Below are 18,553 nucleotides of genomic sequence, written 5' to 3' on the forward strand. Positions count from 1 at the left end.
AAAAGTATATTAAAAAATGCCAATGAATGGGGGGTAAATGACATAAAAATATCACTCAGGCGGTCACATGGATTGCAGAATTCAGTTCAACAAGATGCATTTCACACTAACACAGCCGGGGCTGGGAGCCAGGCGCGACTGGGAGGTGCGCCGTACCCCACGCCTGCCCCTCCCGGCCTCCCCTGAAAACTGTGCACCTCACAGCTCGTTACCCTGATGGTCGGTGACCGTTCGCCGTCGGTCTACCCTGGCCTGTGTGTTCCTGGTTACTTACCACCTTCTTTTTTCGTTTTATAAAAATATATTTGTATTGATGTCAGAGAGGAAGGGAGAGGGAGAGAGAGAGAGAGAGAAACATCCGTGATGAGAGAGGATCATGGACCGGCCGCCTCCCGCACGCCCTCCACTGGGGACCGAGCCCGCAACCCAGGCCTGTGCTCTTGACCGGGAATCGAACCCGGGACCCTTGAGTCCACAGGCCGATGCTCTATCCACTGAGCCACACCGGCCGGGGCCGGCTATGTGTTTTGTGGGGCTCACACCACACCCCATCCATCCTCTCACACCCCATGTTTCTCTCCATTCCCCAACACAAACACGTCTGCCCAGCTCTGCCAAAGCCACGCTGAGCCCCTGGTGTCTGGCAGCTCTAATTGGAGGCGACCGGCACATGGAGGACCAGACGGCCCGACTGCCCCCAACTGAGGTCCGTGGGGCCCAGGAGCGCTTCTGAGAAAGCAAGCATCCTGGGCCTTTCCTGCTTCCCCCCTCCCCCACCAACCCCCCCCCCACACACCCCTTCCCCGGGAGGCGGGCCCAGCTGGGGGATCCCTCCTCCACACCCGCCAATCAGCCTCATGCGGACTCCTGGATGGGACTCGGTTGGACCCAAACTCCTCCCTGTTCATGTGAGAAACATCCAAACCTGTAGGGCAAACATGTCAAACTCGCGGCCCGCGGGCCACATGCGGCCCACAACGAATAATTCTGCGGCCAGCCAATGTAACCGTGTGTAAGAAAGGTTTTAGTAAAATTTCATCACTTCATTTTTACAATGTCCTGTTGTACATCATTATGAACAACGAGCTACAAGGTTCGCTAACGGCTGATGACTGTCATCGTGTTGCATTCGCGTCCCTCACGCGCCTCCCGCGCAGGCGCGCCGTCTCTCCCACTGACACCGGCAGCGAAGGTTCCAGCAGCCGGTGGCCACGTCCTCGGTCTGGGACTGACCTGCTTGGTGTGGCAACAGGAAATACCTCGCTTCCGGAGAACGAGAGAAATGGGTTTATCTGCGTGAGGCTTATCCATTTGTGCAGGGACTCGGGGTCTGGTGAGTTCATGTTCAAGGAAAAGTATTAATTTTTATTAAAATGTTCTGTTACTTTATGTTCACGATGACTCGTTTATCTCAGCCCTTTGCATTCAGCATGTCTCCATCGAAATAAACCTGCGTTTCTATGGAAATGGAAGCTTTTGTTTTTTTGTGGCCACATCCATGCAAACCGTGTTCATCTGGCCCGTGTTCGCCTCTGCGTGTGACACGCTTGGTGTAGAGAATTTCTGTGAGTTCGTTTGAGCCAAACTGTCGACAGTTGCCGGGAAGCAGAACCTCAGCGGATTGGGATAAAGCTCCGGAGAATGGGGGTTCCATGTGTGTTTATACGTTGCAATCAAAGGAGGGACGTAGGTGGGTGACATGGAATCCACTGGGGATGGAGGAGGGAGGCGGGAGCAAGCAAAGCGGGGAACCCCTGGGATTGGATAAAAGCAAAATGATGGACACACGCTTAGGTGGGAGCAGGGACAATGAACATGACAATGGGGGATCTGTGGTCTCTGTCCTGCGCCCAGCGCATCAGGCTCTGCCCCGAGGGGTCCGGGAAAAGGGACGTTACCAGGCACCCAGACATTTCAGGGCGTGTTACCACAGAGGCAAAAAGACAGACAGGCTCCGTGAAGGCAGAGGCTGCCCTTGTCAGGGAAGACACCGGCCGAGGAGGTGACTCCCCACCACTGCTTCTAGTTCAAGTTTAATGTCAGACCCTCCTGTGTGGTGACCTGAGGTCTCTGGGTCTGCAAGGCCGCCCGCGGGCCTCCCCTGAGCTGTCGGGTCAGCACGTGGCCCCTTTCACCCGCACCCCCAAATGCAATGAAGAGGGATATTGATTTCAGAGAGGAAGGTAGAGGAAGAGAGAGAGAAACATCCATGATGAGAGAGAGTCACGGATCGGCCGCCTCCTGCACGCCCCCCACACTGGGGATGGAGCCCGCAACCTGGGCCTGTGCCCCGACTGGGAATCGAATCCTGACCTCCTGGTTCAAAGGTCGATGCCCAACCACTGAGCCACACAGGCTGGGCCAGATTTTTTTCTAATTAAAACAAATAAAATGGGGAGCATTCCTTGCAGGACGTGTGTGGGAAGAATTTCTACGCAAACGTTGTTGCCTACGAGGGGAATAGTCTGCCTTCTCCATGGCAACACTCAAGGTCAGCCACAGAGGCAATGCCTACAACACCCCACTGCACGGACATACTTCCTTGCCCTGCACATCAAGAACCACAAATTAGCCTTAAGAGGGTCTTCACTTCCACAGACTTCAAGCCATAGTCACAGCACTCAGATGTGGCCCTGGCTGGTGTGGCTCAGTGGATAGAGCGTCGGCCTGCGGACCGAGGGGTCCTGGGTTCCATTCCGGTCAAGGGCACGGACCTCAGTTGCAGGATCCTCCCAGCCCGGGGCCCTGGTCGGGGCCCATGCAGGAGGCAACCCATCGATGTGTTCCTCTCACATCGATGTGTCTCTCTGGCTCTCCCTCTCCCTTCCACTCTCTCTAAGAATCAATGGAAAAATATCCTCGGGTGAGGATTAACAACAAACATATAAACAGCCCTGGCCGGTGTGGCTCAGTGGATAGGGCATTGGCCTGCGGACTGAAGGGTTCCAGGTTCGAATCTGGTCAAGGGCATGTACCTTGGTTGCGGGCGCATCCCCAGTGGGGGGTGTGCAGGAGGCAGCTGATCGATGTTTCTCTCTCATCCATGTTTCTAACTCTCTGTCCCTCTCCCTTCCTCTCTGTAAAAAATCAATATAATATATTAAAAAATAATAATAAAATAAAATTTTCCTTTGATTTTCCTTTGTGACCGACTTCCATCCACGGTGAGCCATTCTGCATAGAAAAACACAGGCTCTGTGCCCACAGCGCATCGAGAATGTCACCCAGACCGCACTGCAGGGCCCAAGCCTTTAAACAAATTGCACGGAGCTCTGACAGTCACAGTGAGAGAAGCCAGAGGGTGGTGTGCGTCTCACGCCCGCGCTGCTGGGATTGGCTGGCGGCCGGCCGCTCCGTGGCCCCCCCTTTGCGGGTGGGGGTCACCCCAGGTGAAGAGAGACATTCTGCACGTCAGAGCCGATGGCACTACGTTTGGAAGAGCTGAGAGCAAAACCTTAATTTCTTTCTTTATACATAGGCTAGAGGCCCGGTGCATGAAATCCGTGCAAGAGTAGGCCGTTCTAGAATGTTCTGTGGACCATTTGGTTCTTTTGTGTGTGTGTGTGGCAGTTTTTACGTTATTAGTTTTTATTTTTTTAATATATATTTTTATTGATTTCAGAGAGAAATAGAAACATCCATGATCAGAGAGAATCATAGATCGGCTGCCTCCTGCACGCCCCGCACTGGGGATCAAGCCCACAACCTGGGCACATGTGCCCTTGACCAGAACTGAACCTGGGGCCCTTCAGTCCGCAGGCCGACGCTCCATTCACTGAGCCACACCAGCCAGGGCAAGTTATTAGATTTAAAATCAGTACTTTTTCATGGAAACAACATGACCTAAAACCTGTGACAGAATTTTGAGACCCATTAAAATAACAAAGTTTAATGAGAAAAATAAAGAAAAAAGAGAGACTAGCTAGGCCTTCCTTCCCCCGGATGCCGGCACCAGCTTCCCCCCGGCATCCGGGACCCAGGGAGGGACCCAAGCTTCCCTCGTAGCAGGAGGTCTGGTCTAATTAGCATATTAGGCCTTTATTATTATAGATACTAGAGGCCCAGTGCACAAAATTCATGCATGGGGAGGGTCCCTAGGCCTAGCCAGCAATCAGGACTGATCTGTGGGGCGACCAGGGGGGTGATGGGCTCCCGGACACAGGCCGCTGGGTCGGGGCCTGCAGGCTGGGGCAGCTCCTGCATTGAGCGTCTGCCCCCTGGTGGACAGTGCACATCATAGTGACCGGTCCTTCCGCCCATCATTCCACCATTCAGGGGATTTGCATATGAGGGTTTTATATAGACAGATTGATGTCGGAGAGGAAGGAAGAGGGAGAGAGAGAGAGAAACATCCATGATGAGAGAATCATGGACCGGCTGCCTCCTGCACGCCCCCCACTGGGGATGGAGCCCGCAACCCGGGCACGTGCCCTTGACCGGGAATCGAACCGTGACCTCCTGGTTCACAGGTCAACGCTCAACCACTGAGCCACACCGGCCGGGCTGTGTAAACTCTTTTTTAAGTGGAAATAATCCATCGCAGCTTTTAAAGAAGGGACCTGGGAGATGATTTAGCACCTTCTTCCTGCTCAGCTAAGCTGCATTTCTGGAAGCTTCCATGACTGCAAAAGCTGAGCGCCCAGTCCTGTGGCTCTACACGCTAGGCCACTGAGCGTGGGGGGTCTTTGCGCTGGTTTCTGTTTGCGGGGAGAGCTGTGCTGTGTTTCTTTTCTTTTTTAAATATGCTTCTGGGTTTGTTTTGTTTTGTTTTGTTGTTCATCCTCACCCCAGGATGTTTTCCCATTGATTTTTAGGGAGAGTGGAAGAGAGAGGGAGAGACAGAGAGAAACATCGATGTGAGAGAGACACAGGGATGGGTTGCCTCCTGCACGCGCCACGACCAGGGCCCGGGCCGGGGAGGACCCTGCAACTGAGGTACGTGCCCTTGACCGGAATCGAACCCGGGACCCTTTGGTCTGCTGGCCGACGCTCTATCCACTGAGCCACACCAGCTAAGGCTGAATTTTTTGTTTGTTTTTTTAAATATATTTTTCTTGGTTTCCGAGAGGAAGGGAGAGGGAGAGGGAGAGAAAGACAGAAACATCAATGATGAGAGCACATCATTGGTTTTAGAGAAATAGAAAAGTGACAGAAACACCGACCGGCTGCCTCCGGCACGGCCCCCACCAGGGATGGAGCCCGCAGCCTGAGCGTGACTGGGAATTGAACTGGCGATGCTCTGATTGATGCTCAACCAGCTGAGCCACACCAGCCAGGCTTTTTGTGTGTGTGTGTGTGTTTTACCGTTTAAAAAAGAAAAGGCAAGGTAAGAGGACTCAGTGCTGGTGGCTATAGTGGGAGAGACTGGGATTCTAGCTGCTTGAACCGTGGGATGCTTGCTTTTGATAACAACATATATTAATAGCCTCAAAAATATCTCTACTGCCCCGGCCGGTGTGGCTCAGTGGATAGAGCATTGGCCTGGGGACTGAAGGTCGCAGGTTCGATTCCCGGTCAAGGACACAGGCCTGGGTTGCAGGTTTGATCCCCAGTGCGGGGCGTGCAGGAGGCGGCTGCTCCATGATGCTCTCTCATCATGGATGTTTCTCCCTCTCTCTCCTTCTCTCTGAAATCAACAAAAAGGTATTTTTTAAAAAAGAAGAAGCAGCCCTGGCCGGTGTGGCTCAGTGGATAGAGCGTCGGCCTGCAGACTGAAGGGTCCCGGGTTCGATTCCGGTCAAGGGCATGATCCCCAGTGGGGGGCGTGCAGGAGGCAGCTGATCGATGTTTCTCTCTCATCGATGTTTCTAACTCGCTGTCCCTCTCCCTTCCTCTCCGTAAAAAATCAATAAAATATATTTTAAGAAGAAGAAGGAGGAGGAGGAGGAGGGGGAGGAGGAGGAGGAGGGGCTCAAGGACAAAGGCATTCTGGGCTCAGGTGCGCCCCAGTCGCCAGGACAGCGCGGGCGGCCCCGGGTGGGAGGGTTCGTGCCCGAACCAGGGGAAGGCTCCTCCTTCCAGCCCGCGGACCGGCCCGTCTCCGCCCCGGCCGCGCGCTGCCTCCCCATCCGGGCGGAACTCGCTGGAACCCTGCGGCCCGGCTGCTCTGGGCGGCTGCCTCCTCACCGAGGAATGAGCCCGCCAGCCCCGAGGCGCAGCCTGCGGCCTCCGCGCACCGGCCAGCAGCACGGGGCCGCAACGACGATGGCCAGGTGCCCTCTGCGTCCGGGCCGGGCCCACCCTTCCTTCCTTCTCTAGAAGCTCCCGCCGCGGGAGAGGCTCCCGAGTTCCTGCAGAAGTCCCCTGGGGCCGTGCGGGGTTAGGCTCCCGAGTTCCTGCAGAAGTCCCCTGGGGCCGTGCGGGAGAGGCTCCCGAGTTCCTGCAGAAGTCCCCTGGGCTGTGCGGGTTAGGCTCCCGAGTTCCTGCAGAAGTCCCCTGGGGCTGTGCGGGAGAGGCTCCCGAGTTCCTGCAGAAGTCCCCTGGGGCTGTGCGGGGTTAGGCTCCCCGAGTTCCTGCAGAAGTCCCCTGGGGCTGTGCGGAGAGGCTCCCGAGTTCCTGCAGAAGTCCCCTGGGGCCGTGCGGGAGTAGGCTCCCGAGTTCCTGCAGAAGTCCCCTGGGGCCGTGCGGAGAGGCTCCCGAGTTCCTGCAGAAGTCCCATGGGGCTGTGCGGGGTTAGGCTCCCGAGTTCCTGCAGAAGTCCCCTGGGCTGTGCGGGAGAGGCTCCCGAGTTCCTGCAGAAGTCCCTGGGGCTGTGCGGGGTTAGGCTCCCGAGTTCCTGCAGAAGTCCCCCTGGGCTGTGCGGGAGAGGCTCCCGAGTTCCTTGCCGAAGTCCCCTGGGGCCGTGCGGGAGAGGCTCCCGAGTTCCTGCAGAAGTCCCCTGGGGCTGTGCGGGAGAGGCTCCCGAGTTCCTGCAGAAGTCCCCTGGGGCGTGCGGGAGAGGCTCCCGAGTTCCTGCAGAAGTCCCCTGGGCCGTGCGGGAGAGGCTCCCGAGTTCCTGCAGAAGTCCCCTGGGCTGTGCGGGAGAGGCTCCCGAGTTCCTGCAGAAGTCCCCTGGGGCCGTGCGGGAGAGGCTCCCGAGTTCCTGCAGAAGTCCCCTGGGGTCGTGCGGGAGAGGCTCCCGAGTTCCTGCAGAAGTCCCCTGGGGCTGTGCGGGAGAGGCTCCCGAGTTCCTGCAGAAGTCCCCTGGGGCCGTGCGGGTGAGGCTCCCGTGTTCCTGCAGAAGTCCCCTGGGGTCGTGCGGGAGAGGCTCCCGAGTTCCTGCAGAAGTCCCCTGGGGCTGTGCGGGGTTAGGCTCCCGAGTTCCTGCAGAAGTCCCCTGGGGCTGTGCGGGAGAGGCTCCCGAGTTCCTGCAGAAGTCCCCTGGGGCTGTGCGGGGTTAGGCTCCCGAGTTCCTGCAGAAGTCCCCTGGGGCTGTGCGGGAGAGGCTCCCGAGTTCCTGCAGAAGTCCCCTGGGGCTGTGCGGGAGAGGCTCCCGAGTTCCTGCAGAAGTCCCCTGGGGCCGTGCGGGAGAGGCTCCCGAGTTCCTGCAGAAGTCCCCTGGGGCCGTGCGGGAGAGGCTCCCGAGTTCCTGCAGAAGTCCTCTGGGGCTGTGCGGGAGAGGCTCCCGAGTTCCTGCAGAAGTCCCCTGGGGCTGTGCGGGAGAGGCTCCCGAGTTCCTGCAGAAGTCCCCTGGGGCCGTGCGGGAGAGGCTCCCGAGTTCCTGCAGAAGTCCCCTGGGGCTGTGCGGGAGAGGCTCCCGAGTTCCTGCAGAAGTCCTCTGGGGCTGTGCGGGAGAGGCTCCCGAGTTCCTGCAGAAGTCCCCTGGGGCCGTGCGGGGCGGGCGCAAGGAGACTCCGGGCGCAGCGGGCGGGCGGCAGGAGGAGCTGGGAGCCACCCGACTCCCTCCTTAGAAGGAACGTGTGAATCAACAGCGAGAGGGAAGGGGCCCGGAGAAGAAGGTCTGCTATCACCGAATTCAGAGGAAAAGACACGGCAAAGAAGTGGAGAAATGAGACCGGCCCCGGCTGGTGTAGCTCAGTGGGTAGAGCGTCGGCCCGCGGACTGAAGGGTCCCGGGTTCGATTCCGGTCAGGGGCACAGGCCCGGGTTGTGGGGTCAATCCCCAGTGTGGGGCGTGCAGGAGGCAGCCGATCCATCATTCTCTCTCATCATGGATGTTTCTCTCTCCCTCTCCCTTCTTCTGTGAAATCAGTAAAAATATATTTTAAAAAAATATGCACAAAGAGATTACACAAAATTTCCTTCTTATCTCCTGGTTATTATTAGTATCAAGAAGCTGCTCTAACCGGTGTGGCTCAATGGATAGAGCGTCGGCCTGCGGCCTGAAGGGTCCCAGGTTCAATTCTGGTCAAGGGCACATGCCTTGGTTGTGGGCTAAATCCCCAGTGGGGGTCATGAAAGAGGCAGCTGATCCATGATTCTCTCTCATCATGGATGTTTCTCTCTCTTTCTCCCTCTCCCTTCCTCTCTGACATCAATAAAAATATATTTAAAAAGCAAAACAGACTTCATTCAGCCCAGCCGGCTTGACTCAGTGGTTGAGCGTTGACCTATGACCCAGGAGGTCACGGTTCCATTCCCGGTCAGGGCACAGGCCTGGGTTGTGGGCTTGATCCCCAGTGCGGGGCCTGCAGGGGGCAGCTGATCCACGATTCTCTCTCATCACTGACTTTTCTCCCTCTCTCTTCCTCTCTGAAATCCATAAAAATATATTTAAAAGAATAATTCATTCAAACATTTCTCTCATACTTCTCCTTCCCACAGATTAGATGGAAAAAATGCCGGATCGAGCTGGAGGGCCCCGGCCCGGGGCCTCGGCTGGGCTGCAGCCTGGCTGGCTGATCTTGGGTGAGACGGGGCTCAGGTTCCCCACCTGGAAAAACAGGATTCCAATACCCCCTTCCCACTCCGCCTTGTACGATGCCAGGTGCCTGTCGGGGCCACACATCCCGCCCCCGGCTTCCCTGGCCGTGGACATCGTCACGGAAATACAAACAGCAGAGAGGACTCGGAAAGGAGAACTCACACAGCCAGTCACCGGCATTCAGGGAAGAGAAGAGCCAGTGAACTGGGACTCCTGCGATGATGTCACAATGCCTTTGGTTTTAAAAACCTATATATATAAAAGCCTGCGTGACCGCTACGACCGAATGACTGGAACCACCAGTTGACCAGGCGCTATAACACGCACTGACCACCAGAGGGCAGATGCTCTACACAGGAGCTGCCCTCGAGTGGTCAGTGTACTCCCACAGCCAACCTCCCGCGGCCCCTCCCCACCCCGAACTCGCCGGCCCAGATAGGCCCCGATTGGGACTGGGCGAGATGCCCCAATCGGCCCCAAATGCCGGTAAGGCCTAAGGACCCCACCTGTGCAGGAATTCCTGCACCGAGCATCTAGTGTGTGTGTGTGTGTGTGTGTGTGTGTGTGTGTATCCTCTAGTGTGTGTGTGTGTGTGTGTGTGTATTGATTTCAGAGAGGAAGGGAGAGGGAGAGAGAGAAACACCAATGATGAGAGAGAATCATGGATCGGCTGTCTCCTGCACGCCCCCCACTGGGGATGGAGCCCACAACATAGGCATGTGCCCTGATCGGGAATCGAACCGTGACCTTGTGGTTCATGGGTCGATGCTCAACCACTGAGCCACGCCCACCGGGCATATATTGTTATTATATTAAACACTAGAGCCCCAGTGCATGATATTTGTGCACTGGGGGGGAGGGAGTCCCTCAGCCTGGCCTGCTCCCTCTCACAGTCTGGGACCCCTCGGGGGATGTCCGCCTGCCTTAGCCCCAACACGGGGGCGGGAGAGGCTCCCGCCACCGCTAGTGCGCTTGCCAGCCGTGAGCCTGGCTTCTGGCTGAGCTGCGCTCCCCCTGTGGGAATGCACTGACCACCAGGGGGCAGCTCCTGCATTGAGTGTCTGCCCCCTGGTGGTCAGTGCATGTCATAGCGACAGGTCATTCCACTGTTTGGTCGATTTGCATATTAGCCTTTTATTATATAGGATAACGGATCTGCAGACCCTGGGAAAGGCATTAACCAGCCTTTAATCACAAAACACACTGCGTGGTTTTCCAGGCCCCCTCTTTCCCCAGATGGTTTCCCTGAAGCTTGTGAATGAAAACCCATTGGGTCATTGATTTCTCAATTAAAAGGAACCCTAGCCCTGGCCAGTGTAGCTCAGTGGATAGAGCATCCGCCTCCAGACCAAGGGTCCTGGGTTTGATTCAGGTCAAGGGCACGGACCTCGGTTGCAGGCTCCTCCACAGCCCGGGCCCTGGTCGGGGCACATGCAGGAGGCAACCAATCAATGTGGTTCTCTCACTTTGATGTTTCTCTCTGTCTCTCTCTCTCATATCCACTCTCTCTGAAAATCAATGGGAAAATATCCTTGGGTGAGCATATATATATATATATATATATATATATTGATTTCAGAGAGGAAAGGAGAGGGAGAGAGAGAGAGAAACATCCATGATGAGAGAGAATCATGGATCGGCTGCCTCCTGCACGCCCCCCACTGGGGATCAAGCCTGCAACCTGGGCAAGTGCCCTGCCCGGGGAATCGAACCCCGACCTCCTGGTTCATAGATTGATGCTCAACCACCGAGCCACTGAGGCTGGGTGAAATGTTGGAACTTTGGATAAAAAATTGGTGTCATCCTGTCCCTGGCCCTGACTCCCTGGGTGGATCCCCTGGCCCACAGCCTGCTCCTCACCCCGACCCCCCCGAGCCCACTTAGCAATGGCCTGGAGAACCAGGATTAATGGGGTGTCGCCCCCTCCCTGGGTCTGGAACACAGAGTTCCAGGCAGCATCTCCCCTCCTTCCCCCGTCCCCACCCACTCTGCTCATCCCCTCCGCCTTCATCAGCCTGTTCCTCTGCCTACGATTAAACCCTCTTCCCGCCTAGTTCCCGGCCCTCCGCCTGCTTCGGTCGGTCCCACAGCCCGGCCCACTCCCTGCGACCACATCCACACCCGCCGTGTGGCCGACTAGCTTTCCCAGAGCTGCTCCTGCTGGAATCCCTTCCCCCCTCACCCGCCTGCCTCAGCCGGGACCTGCCCGCCTTGCCCGCACCCGTGAGGACCTCAGGCCCTGGCCATGCCCATCAGGGCTGTGAGAAGAGAGCTGAGCCCCATTGTTCCCCATGGCATGTGGCCCTGTAGGCGCCAAGGTCCGCCAGACCCATCGAAGCCCCCTTAATCCCCACCCCGCTGGCCCTCTGCCCCATGAGCTCAGGCCCCACCTGCTAGAAACCCCGGAATTCGGCAATGCTTTTTGGGTTTTTTAAATATATTTTATTGATTTTTTACAGAGAGGAAGGGAGAGGGATAGAGAGTTAGAAACATCGATGAGAGAGAAACATCCATCAGCCGCCTCCGGCACACCCCCTACTGGGGATGTGCCCGCAACCAAGGTACATGCCCTTGACCGGGATCGAACCCGGGACCCTCCAGTCCGCAGGCCGACGCTCTATCCACTGAGCCAAACCAGTCAGGGTTCGGCAATGCTTTTTATTTGTTTGTTTGTTTTGTTAGTCCTCACCCAGGGATATGTTTCTACTGATTTTTAGAGAGAGTGGGAGAGAGAGGGAGAGACAGACAGAAACATCGATGTGAGAGAGACAAGTCGATCGGCCGCCTCCAGCACGCCCCCCACTGGGGATCGAGCCTGCAACCCGGGCCTGTGCCCTGGACCAGAATCGAACCTGGGACCCTTCAGTTCGCAGGCTGACGCTCTATCCACTGAGCCACACCAGCCGGGCCGGCAATGTTGACATTCTCTGTTTCCAATGGAGCCGGGAGTGGCTACAAGATATGCATAGTCTCAGCTGCTCAGGCATCAACGGAAAGTGTGTAGAGGAAGGAATCCGGGTCCAGGGTGCCAGTGTCTGTATCTCACCGCCACAGCCGTGTTCTCTAACTGGCCTCATGCAGTGATTTAAACACATACACACCCACAAATACATATGCACACACGTGCACAATAGTGTACACATGTGCACACTCGTACACTCACATGACATGTGCACACACATCCATACATGCACACACGTGCACAATAGTGTACGCACGTGCACGCTCATACACTCACATGACATGTGCACACACATCCATATGCGTGCACACATGCACACACGTGCGCTTGCAGACACAAGCACATATGTATGTGCACTCTCGCTCCCACTCATGTGCATATGTGTGCACATGCATGCTCACATGCACATGCACACACACACATGCACAATCCACACAGTCATGTGCATACACCCACGTACACTCACACACATGCACAACCTCACACATGTGCACACTCATGCCCACGGTTGCAGACATGTGTGCCCACTCTCACACACATGCCCACGCACATGTGCACATGTATGCACGTATGTGCGCACGGACATGCCCACTTTGTTCCTCTCTGGGAAACAGGCTTGGCAAAAAAAAACCCACTTTGGTGCGCGTCAAAGCTCAGAGGTCAAAGAAAGGGAAGCGTAATCAGAAAACAGTGCTTTTGGGTAACTCCAGTATCGCACGATCAATCTGGAGATCGCCAGAATGAACGGGTCCATCGCACGTTTCCGACAAACACAAGAACCAGCGACTCTCAATTCGACGACCCGACCAGCGCAAGAGCCACACACTGTGGGGAAGGGTGGGGTCCCCCGGGCGTCAGGGCACGTGGTGTGCGTGGGGAGCAGAATCCTTCCGGCCTCACCTCTGAGGAGCCGTCTCCCGCCCATTGGCACGTGGCCAGGCCGGAGGGAGGCGCTTACCTGGTCGTCATAGCGATAGGTGAGGAACTGCTCCCCAGTCGTGTCTTCCAGGAAACTCCCCTGGGGGGACAGCGCGAACTCGGGCAGGAAGTAGGCCCCCGGGGACGTCTCTGCCGAGGTCTGCAAGGCAAGGTCACCGGTTACAAACGAGGCCCCAGCGGCAGTGCTGCTGTGTGTGTGTGTGTGTGTGTGTGTGTGTGTGTGTTCTATTCATTCATTCATTCATCCACTTATCCTATATAATAAAAGCCTAATATGAAAATCGACCGAACCGCGGAATGACCGGTCACTATGACGTTCACTGACCACCAGGGGGCAGACGCTCAATGCAGGAGCTGCCCCCTGGTGGTAGTGGGCTCCCACAGGAGGAGCGCCGCTCAGCCAGAAGTCGGGCTCACGGCTGGTGAGCACAGTGGTGGCAGCGGGAGCCTCTCCCACCTCCGTGGCAGCGCTAAGGAGCAGCAAACCCAGCAGAAAGGAGCAGCGAGCAGGTGGGCGGTAAGGAGCGAGGGTCCCCGACCACAAGAGGGCGCAGGCCGGGCTGAGGGACCCCTTCCCCCGAGTGCATGAATTTCGTGCACGGAGCCTCTAGTTTATTTATAAATCTTTATTGTTGAAAATATGGCAGATGTCCCCTTTTTTTCCCATTGACCCCTCCAGCCCACCCCTGTCCCCCACCCCAGGATCTCACCCCCCCCCATTGTCTGCGTCCATGGCCCATGCATACGTGCATAGAAGGTGCTTGGCTGATCACCTCCCGCCCACCCACCCTCCCCTGCCTTCCCTCTGAGGTTCCGCCCTCTGTTCCATGCTTCCTTGTCTCTGGATCTATTTTGCTCATCAGTTTATTTTGTTACTTAGATTCCACAAAGGAGTGAGATCATGGGACACGTGTCTTTCTCTGACTGGCTTATGTCACTTAGCATGAAACTCTCCAAGTCCCTCCATGCTGTCTCCAAGGGTGAGAGAGCCTCCTTTTTCAGTGCTGCGTAGTATTCCATGGTGTAGATGGACCACAGCTTTTTATCCGCTCATCTGCTGATGGGCACAGAAGTGCCTCTCTTGGCTAAGGCCAAGGTGAGCACCCAGGTGTCTGTGCAGAGGCCACCCTGGTCCATCTCACACTGGCCCACACAGTGTCTACTCCCTAACATCCGCCTGCCTCTCCCACACCTGCCAGCGATTCAGCCTCCATGAACCCAACCTGCTTACATTCTGTGGAGTTTTTGTCCATTGGGCCTCCTTCCCGAGGGGGAGCCATCTACCTCAGCAATCCTGTCCCGACGCCCTGCAGCCTCTACTTGATTACCTCTAGTGACGGGGAGCTCCCTCCCTCCCAAGGCAACAGGGGTCTGTGAGGACCTAGCAAGCTCACAGACACCAGCTTGTCTGAGGTGGTGCGTGGCTCCCTCACTGAGCAGGAGGCACCCTGGCCAGCGACACCTTTCCCATCACCCCCCTTCCCCATCTGCCCTGTAAACACACACACATTCTAAGTTTGAATTCAGGAGCCGGACCAGAGCGACCGTCTGGGTCAGTGGTCAGCAAACTGCGGCTCGGCAAATGGCGGCTCGCGAGCCACATGCAGCTCTTTGGCCCCTTGAGTGTGGCTCTTCCACAAAATACCGACTTCTGCGCATGGGCCACGAAGTTTCAATCACACTGTATGTGTGCGCCCACACATGATATTTTGTGGAAGAGCCACACTGAAAGGGCCAAAGAGCCGCATGTGGCTCGAGAGCCGCAGTTTGCCAACCACGGGTCTGAGTCACAGAATTACAGAATCAGAAGGCCCCTGAGAGAGAGCATCGCCCCAACCCTCTCCGTAGCATCTCTGGACTCAGGGCCCTTGGGAAAAACAGCCAGGCAGAAGGAAACACGGGTTTATTGAGCAACTACTATGAACTGGGAATCGTGACCACTGTTTCACCTCATCCCCACAGCTCCCCCGGGAGGGGCGTGGCATCTACACGGAAGAAGCCTAGACACGGGTGGGCAGGTCATTGCCCTAGGGACACCCAGCCCCCCTCGGCTGAGGGCAGGATCCCCTCCGGCCCATTTCTTTCCCTCCCTCCCTCCCTCCGTGGGAAACTGTTGGGGCGCACAGGAGACTTGGTTGGAAAGTTTGTAAGGAGGACATTCCGAGAAACGGAAGTTTGAAATTCTCTGTTATTTTTAGATAGTCCCTAATTCTGTAAATTAACTTGCTTTTCAGCCTGCTTGAATAATAGAGAAGATAAACTTAGCTGTCTGGCCTTGTAGGCTAGGTGGCCAGGTTTTTTGTGAGCTGAACAGAACTGTGTTGTGCTCCAAGTTACAAGCTGCCTGCAAAATAATTACATAGGGCATTTGTAACGCTTGCTAAAGGTCCGGAAAAACCCATATTTGGGAGACAAAGGGCTGAGAAGGAAATAGAAAGGAAAGTTCCTGCCATGTTGCTTTGCTTAGATTTTTGGAGGTGACTCCACTGAGACCACTGGTGTAATAAACTGTGTAACTCCATTTCTCTAAACGTTGCTTAGTTTTTCTCCGGTCTTCTGTAACACTGAGAAAAGGGAGGTGTGCGGAAGGCTGCCCGCCCTGTTTACCGGAATTCTGACTTAGGGGAGTGTCGAAGGCGGCGTCCCTAATTATTCCTTAACCTTTCCCAACAAGTCTGTGCACATGCAGACCCCCGGGCGTTTACTGGAATCCTTATGCTCAATCTTTGGGCATCCTTGCTTAAAAGACACTGCAGACACATGTGTCCTCTCAAGATTACTCACCCTACTGATCATTTCTAAAAGATAAACTTTAGCCCTGGCTGGTGTTGCTCAGTGGCTAGAGCATCATCCGGCAGACTAAAGGGCCCCGGGTTCGATTCCAGTCAGGGGCACATGCCTGGGTTGGGGACTCGATCCCCAGTGGGGGGCATGCAGGAGACAGTCAATTGATGATTTTCTCTCATCACTGACATCTCTCTCTCTCTCCCCCTCTCCCTTCCTCTCTGAATTCAATAAAAATATAAAACATAAAAAATTAAATGGTCTCTTCTTTAAAACAATAAAATAAAATAAAATAAAATAAAATAAATTAAAAGATAAACTTGATCTCAAACTGCTGCTACAATAAAAGACTAACGAGGCAGGCGATCGAGGCTGTCTGGTCCCTTTAGCCAGGAGGCCCCTTAGCCCTCTCTTTCACAGCAAACACCGTGTTGGAGTCATCCATTCATCCATTCCTCCGTCGCTGGGGGTCTGCTGCTCAGCCCCAGCAACAAACAGTCTCAGGAAAACCAGGCCCTCCTTGAGGACTAAGCCCCCAGCTCGCTCTCGGCCTGAAAGCAAGCGTCCCACCCCCAAACAGGCAGCAAGATGAGGCGTGGCATTCTCACCCAGGTGGGAGGGGAGAATCCTGCCTAAATGTCAGGAGGCTTGGGGGGCAAGTGACTCCTCCCAGGACCCCTCGCAGGTTGGACCGAAGGGAATGGAGAGGCAGGTCAGGCCAGGAAGCGTGCGGTCTTCCCAGGACACAGAGCAGAGCCTCCAGGACACGCAGCCTCCTCCCAGCCACTGTCCCCAGCTGCCGGGTCACCAGGGACAGGGACGGGTTTGGGAGGGATCCGGATGGCCCTCCAGGTTCCGGGAATCTGAGAGTGGGATGTGCTGCCCGCCCCCTCTAGCGGAAGGTGATGACATTGTAGGAAGACATGACTCTGGGGTGTCCCGGGGCTCGATCTATACCCCGTAAAGGACAGAGGATGTGTAACATTGGGGCTGGGAGGAGAGAGGAGTGGGGAGAGGTGGACAGCAGGGAATAGGACCCCGTGGGCCTCAAAAGTGAAGCAGTCACCAGGTAAAAAGACACGTGATTCCCACTGCACTTCAGTATCCTACCCACTGCTCCTTGCTCGCCCAGCCAGTGTGGCTCAGTGGCTGAGCGTCGGCCTAGGAACCAGGACATCAGGGTTCAATTCCCAGCCAGGGCACATGCCCGGGTAGCGGTCTCAATCCCCAGTGTGGGGCGTGCAGGAGGCAGCCGATCAAGGATTCTCTCTCATCACTGATGTTTCTCTCTCTCTCTCACTCCCTTTCCCTTCCTCTCTAAAAATCAATAAAAACATATTTTATTGTATTTTTAATCCTCACCTGAGGATATTTTCCCATTGATTTTTAGAGAGAGTGGAAGGGAGAGGGAAAGGCAGAGAGAAACCTCGATGTGAGAGAGGAACATGGATGGGTTGCCTCCTGCATGCACCCCAACCAGGGACTGGGACTGGGAGGTGCCTGCAACTGAGGTGCATGTCCTTGACCGGAATTGAACCTGGGGCCCTTCAGTCCACAGGCCAATGCTCTATCCACTGAGCCACACCAGCCCGGGCAAAAGAACCCCACAGATTTAAAAAAATAATCTATATATATAAAAGCCTAAGCAACCGAACGACCCATTGACAAGTTGCTATGACACGCACTGACCACCAGGGGGCAGATGCTCAATGCAGGAGCTGCCCCCTGGTGGTCAGTGTGCTCCCACAGCCACCTCTCATGGCCCCAATTGCCGGCCAGGCCAAGGGACCCCACCCATGCACGAATTGGTGCACCGGGCCTCTAGTAATAAAATAGAATTCCTCAAAATGACACTTTAAAATGAGAGAGAGACAGAGAGAGAGAATAGGGTTACCAGCTCTTCCCCCTTGGCCAGGAGACACCCGCCCTGACACAGCCCAGACCCGGCTGGGAACACACTCCTGTTTACTTAAGGCCTTTCCCTCCTTCAGGAAACTGCATGTCTGCGGGGTTCAAACCCTGCAGGCTGCCCCATCGGCCTTCCTGGGCAGGGAAAGAGCCAGGACTGGGCTGTGTGCACATCCTCCCGACAACCTTCAGATTCCTCGCCAGCCTGTGTGTTTTTCTGAGCTCAGGGCAGGAAGCCTTCAGTGTGTCTGGATGCTCACGCCCCTTGGAATTCTCCATTTTTTATTTTATTTTGTAAATATATCTTTATTGATGTCAGAGAGGAAGGGAGAGGGAGAGAGAGATAGAAACATCAATGAAGGGAGAGAATCATAGATCGGCTGCCTCCTGCACGCCCCCCACTGGGGATCGAGCCTGCCACACGGGCATGTGCCCTGACCGGGAATCGAACCGTGACCTCCTGGTTCATGGGTCAACACTCAACCACTGAGTCATGCTGGCCGGGCAGAAACAAAAAAGTTTGAGAAAAAAATAATCTAAATAATCAAAAGCTATTCTTGCCCTAACCAGTTTGGTTCAGTGGATAGCGCATCGGCCTGCGGACTGAAGAGTCCAAGAATCGATTCCGGTCAAGGGCATGTACCTTGGTTGAGGGCACATCCCCAGTAGGGAGTGTGCAGGAGGCAGCTGATCGATGTTTCTAACTCTCTATCCCTCTCCCTTCCTCTATGTAAAAAATCAATAAAATGTATATATATATATACATACAAAGCTACTTTTAAGTAAAAGGAATCTCCCAGTGGTACTTGAATCCTTGAAGCAACAGGGCCAGTACAGTATTTCACTTTCTCCCCACAAAGACCAGAAGGTTTTCGATGCAAGGGCTACAAAGCAGTCCATGTGACATCACCCCACTCTTTTAAAAGCGCTTTCGACACGCAGAATAAGAAAGGAACCCCCTCTACATTCGCTCCAGGAGACCGTGACCTTGATAACAAAACCAGACAAGAACAGTGCGAGAAAGAAACCGCAGATCAATCTCACCCTGGAAATGAATGAAAAATTCCTGAACGAAGGATCACCCCCATAAATCCCACC

General features: G+C 55.4%; 1 protein-coding gene across 4 annotated transcripts in view; it reads right to left on the bottom strand.

Moving 5' to 3' along the window:
• ADAMTSL3 (ADAMTS like 3) overlaps positions 1–18,553 on the bottom strand; it is a 111,758-nt gene that overhangs the window by 75,700 nt on the left and 17,505 nt on the right. For all 4 annotated transcript variants that reach the window (XM_036315930.1, XM_036315928.1, XM_036315927.1 and 1 more), the window contains exon 3: positions 12,783–12,902. In XM_036315930.1, coding sequence (XP_036171823.1) covers positions 12,783–12,902 — 120 coding nt within the window. The remainder of the gene's footprint in view (positions 1–12,782; positions 12,903–18,553) is intronic.

Source organism: Myotis myotis, unplaced genomic scaffold, assembly GCF_014108235.1.
Source record: "Myotis myotis isolate mMyoMyo1 unplaced genomic scaffold, mMyoMyo1.p scaffold_m19_p_67, whole genome shotgun sequence".
NCBI classification, from domain to species: Eukaryota; Metazoa; Chordata; class Mammalia; order Chiroptera; family Vespertilionidae; genus Myotis; species Myotis myotis.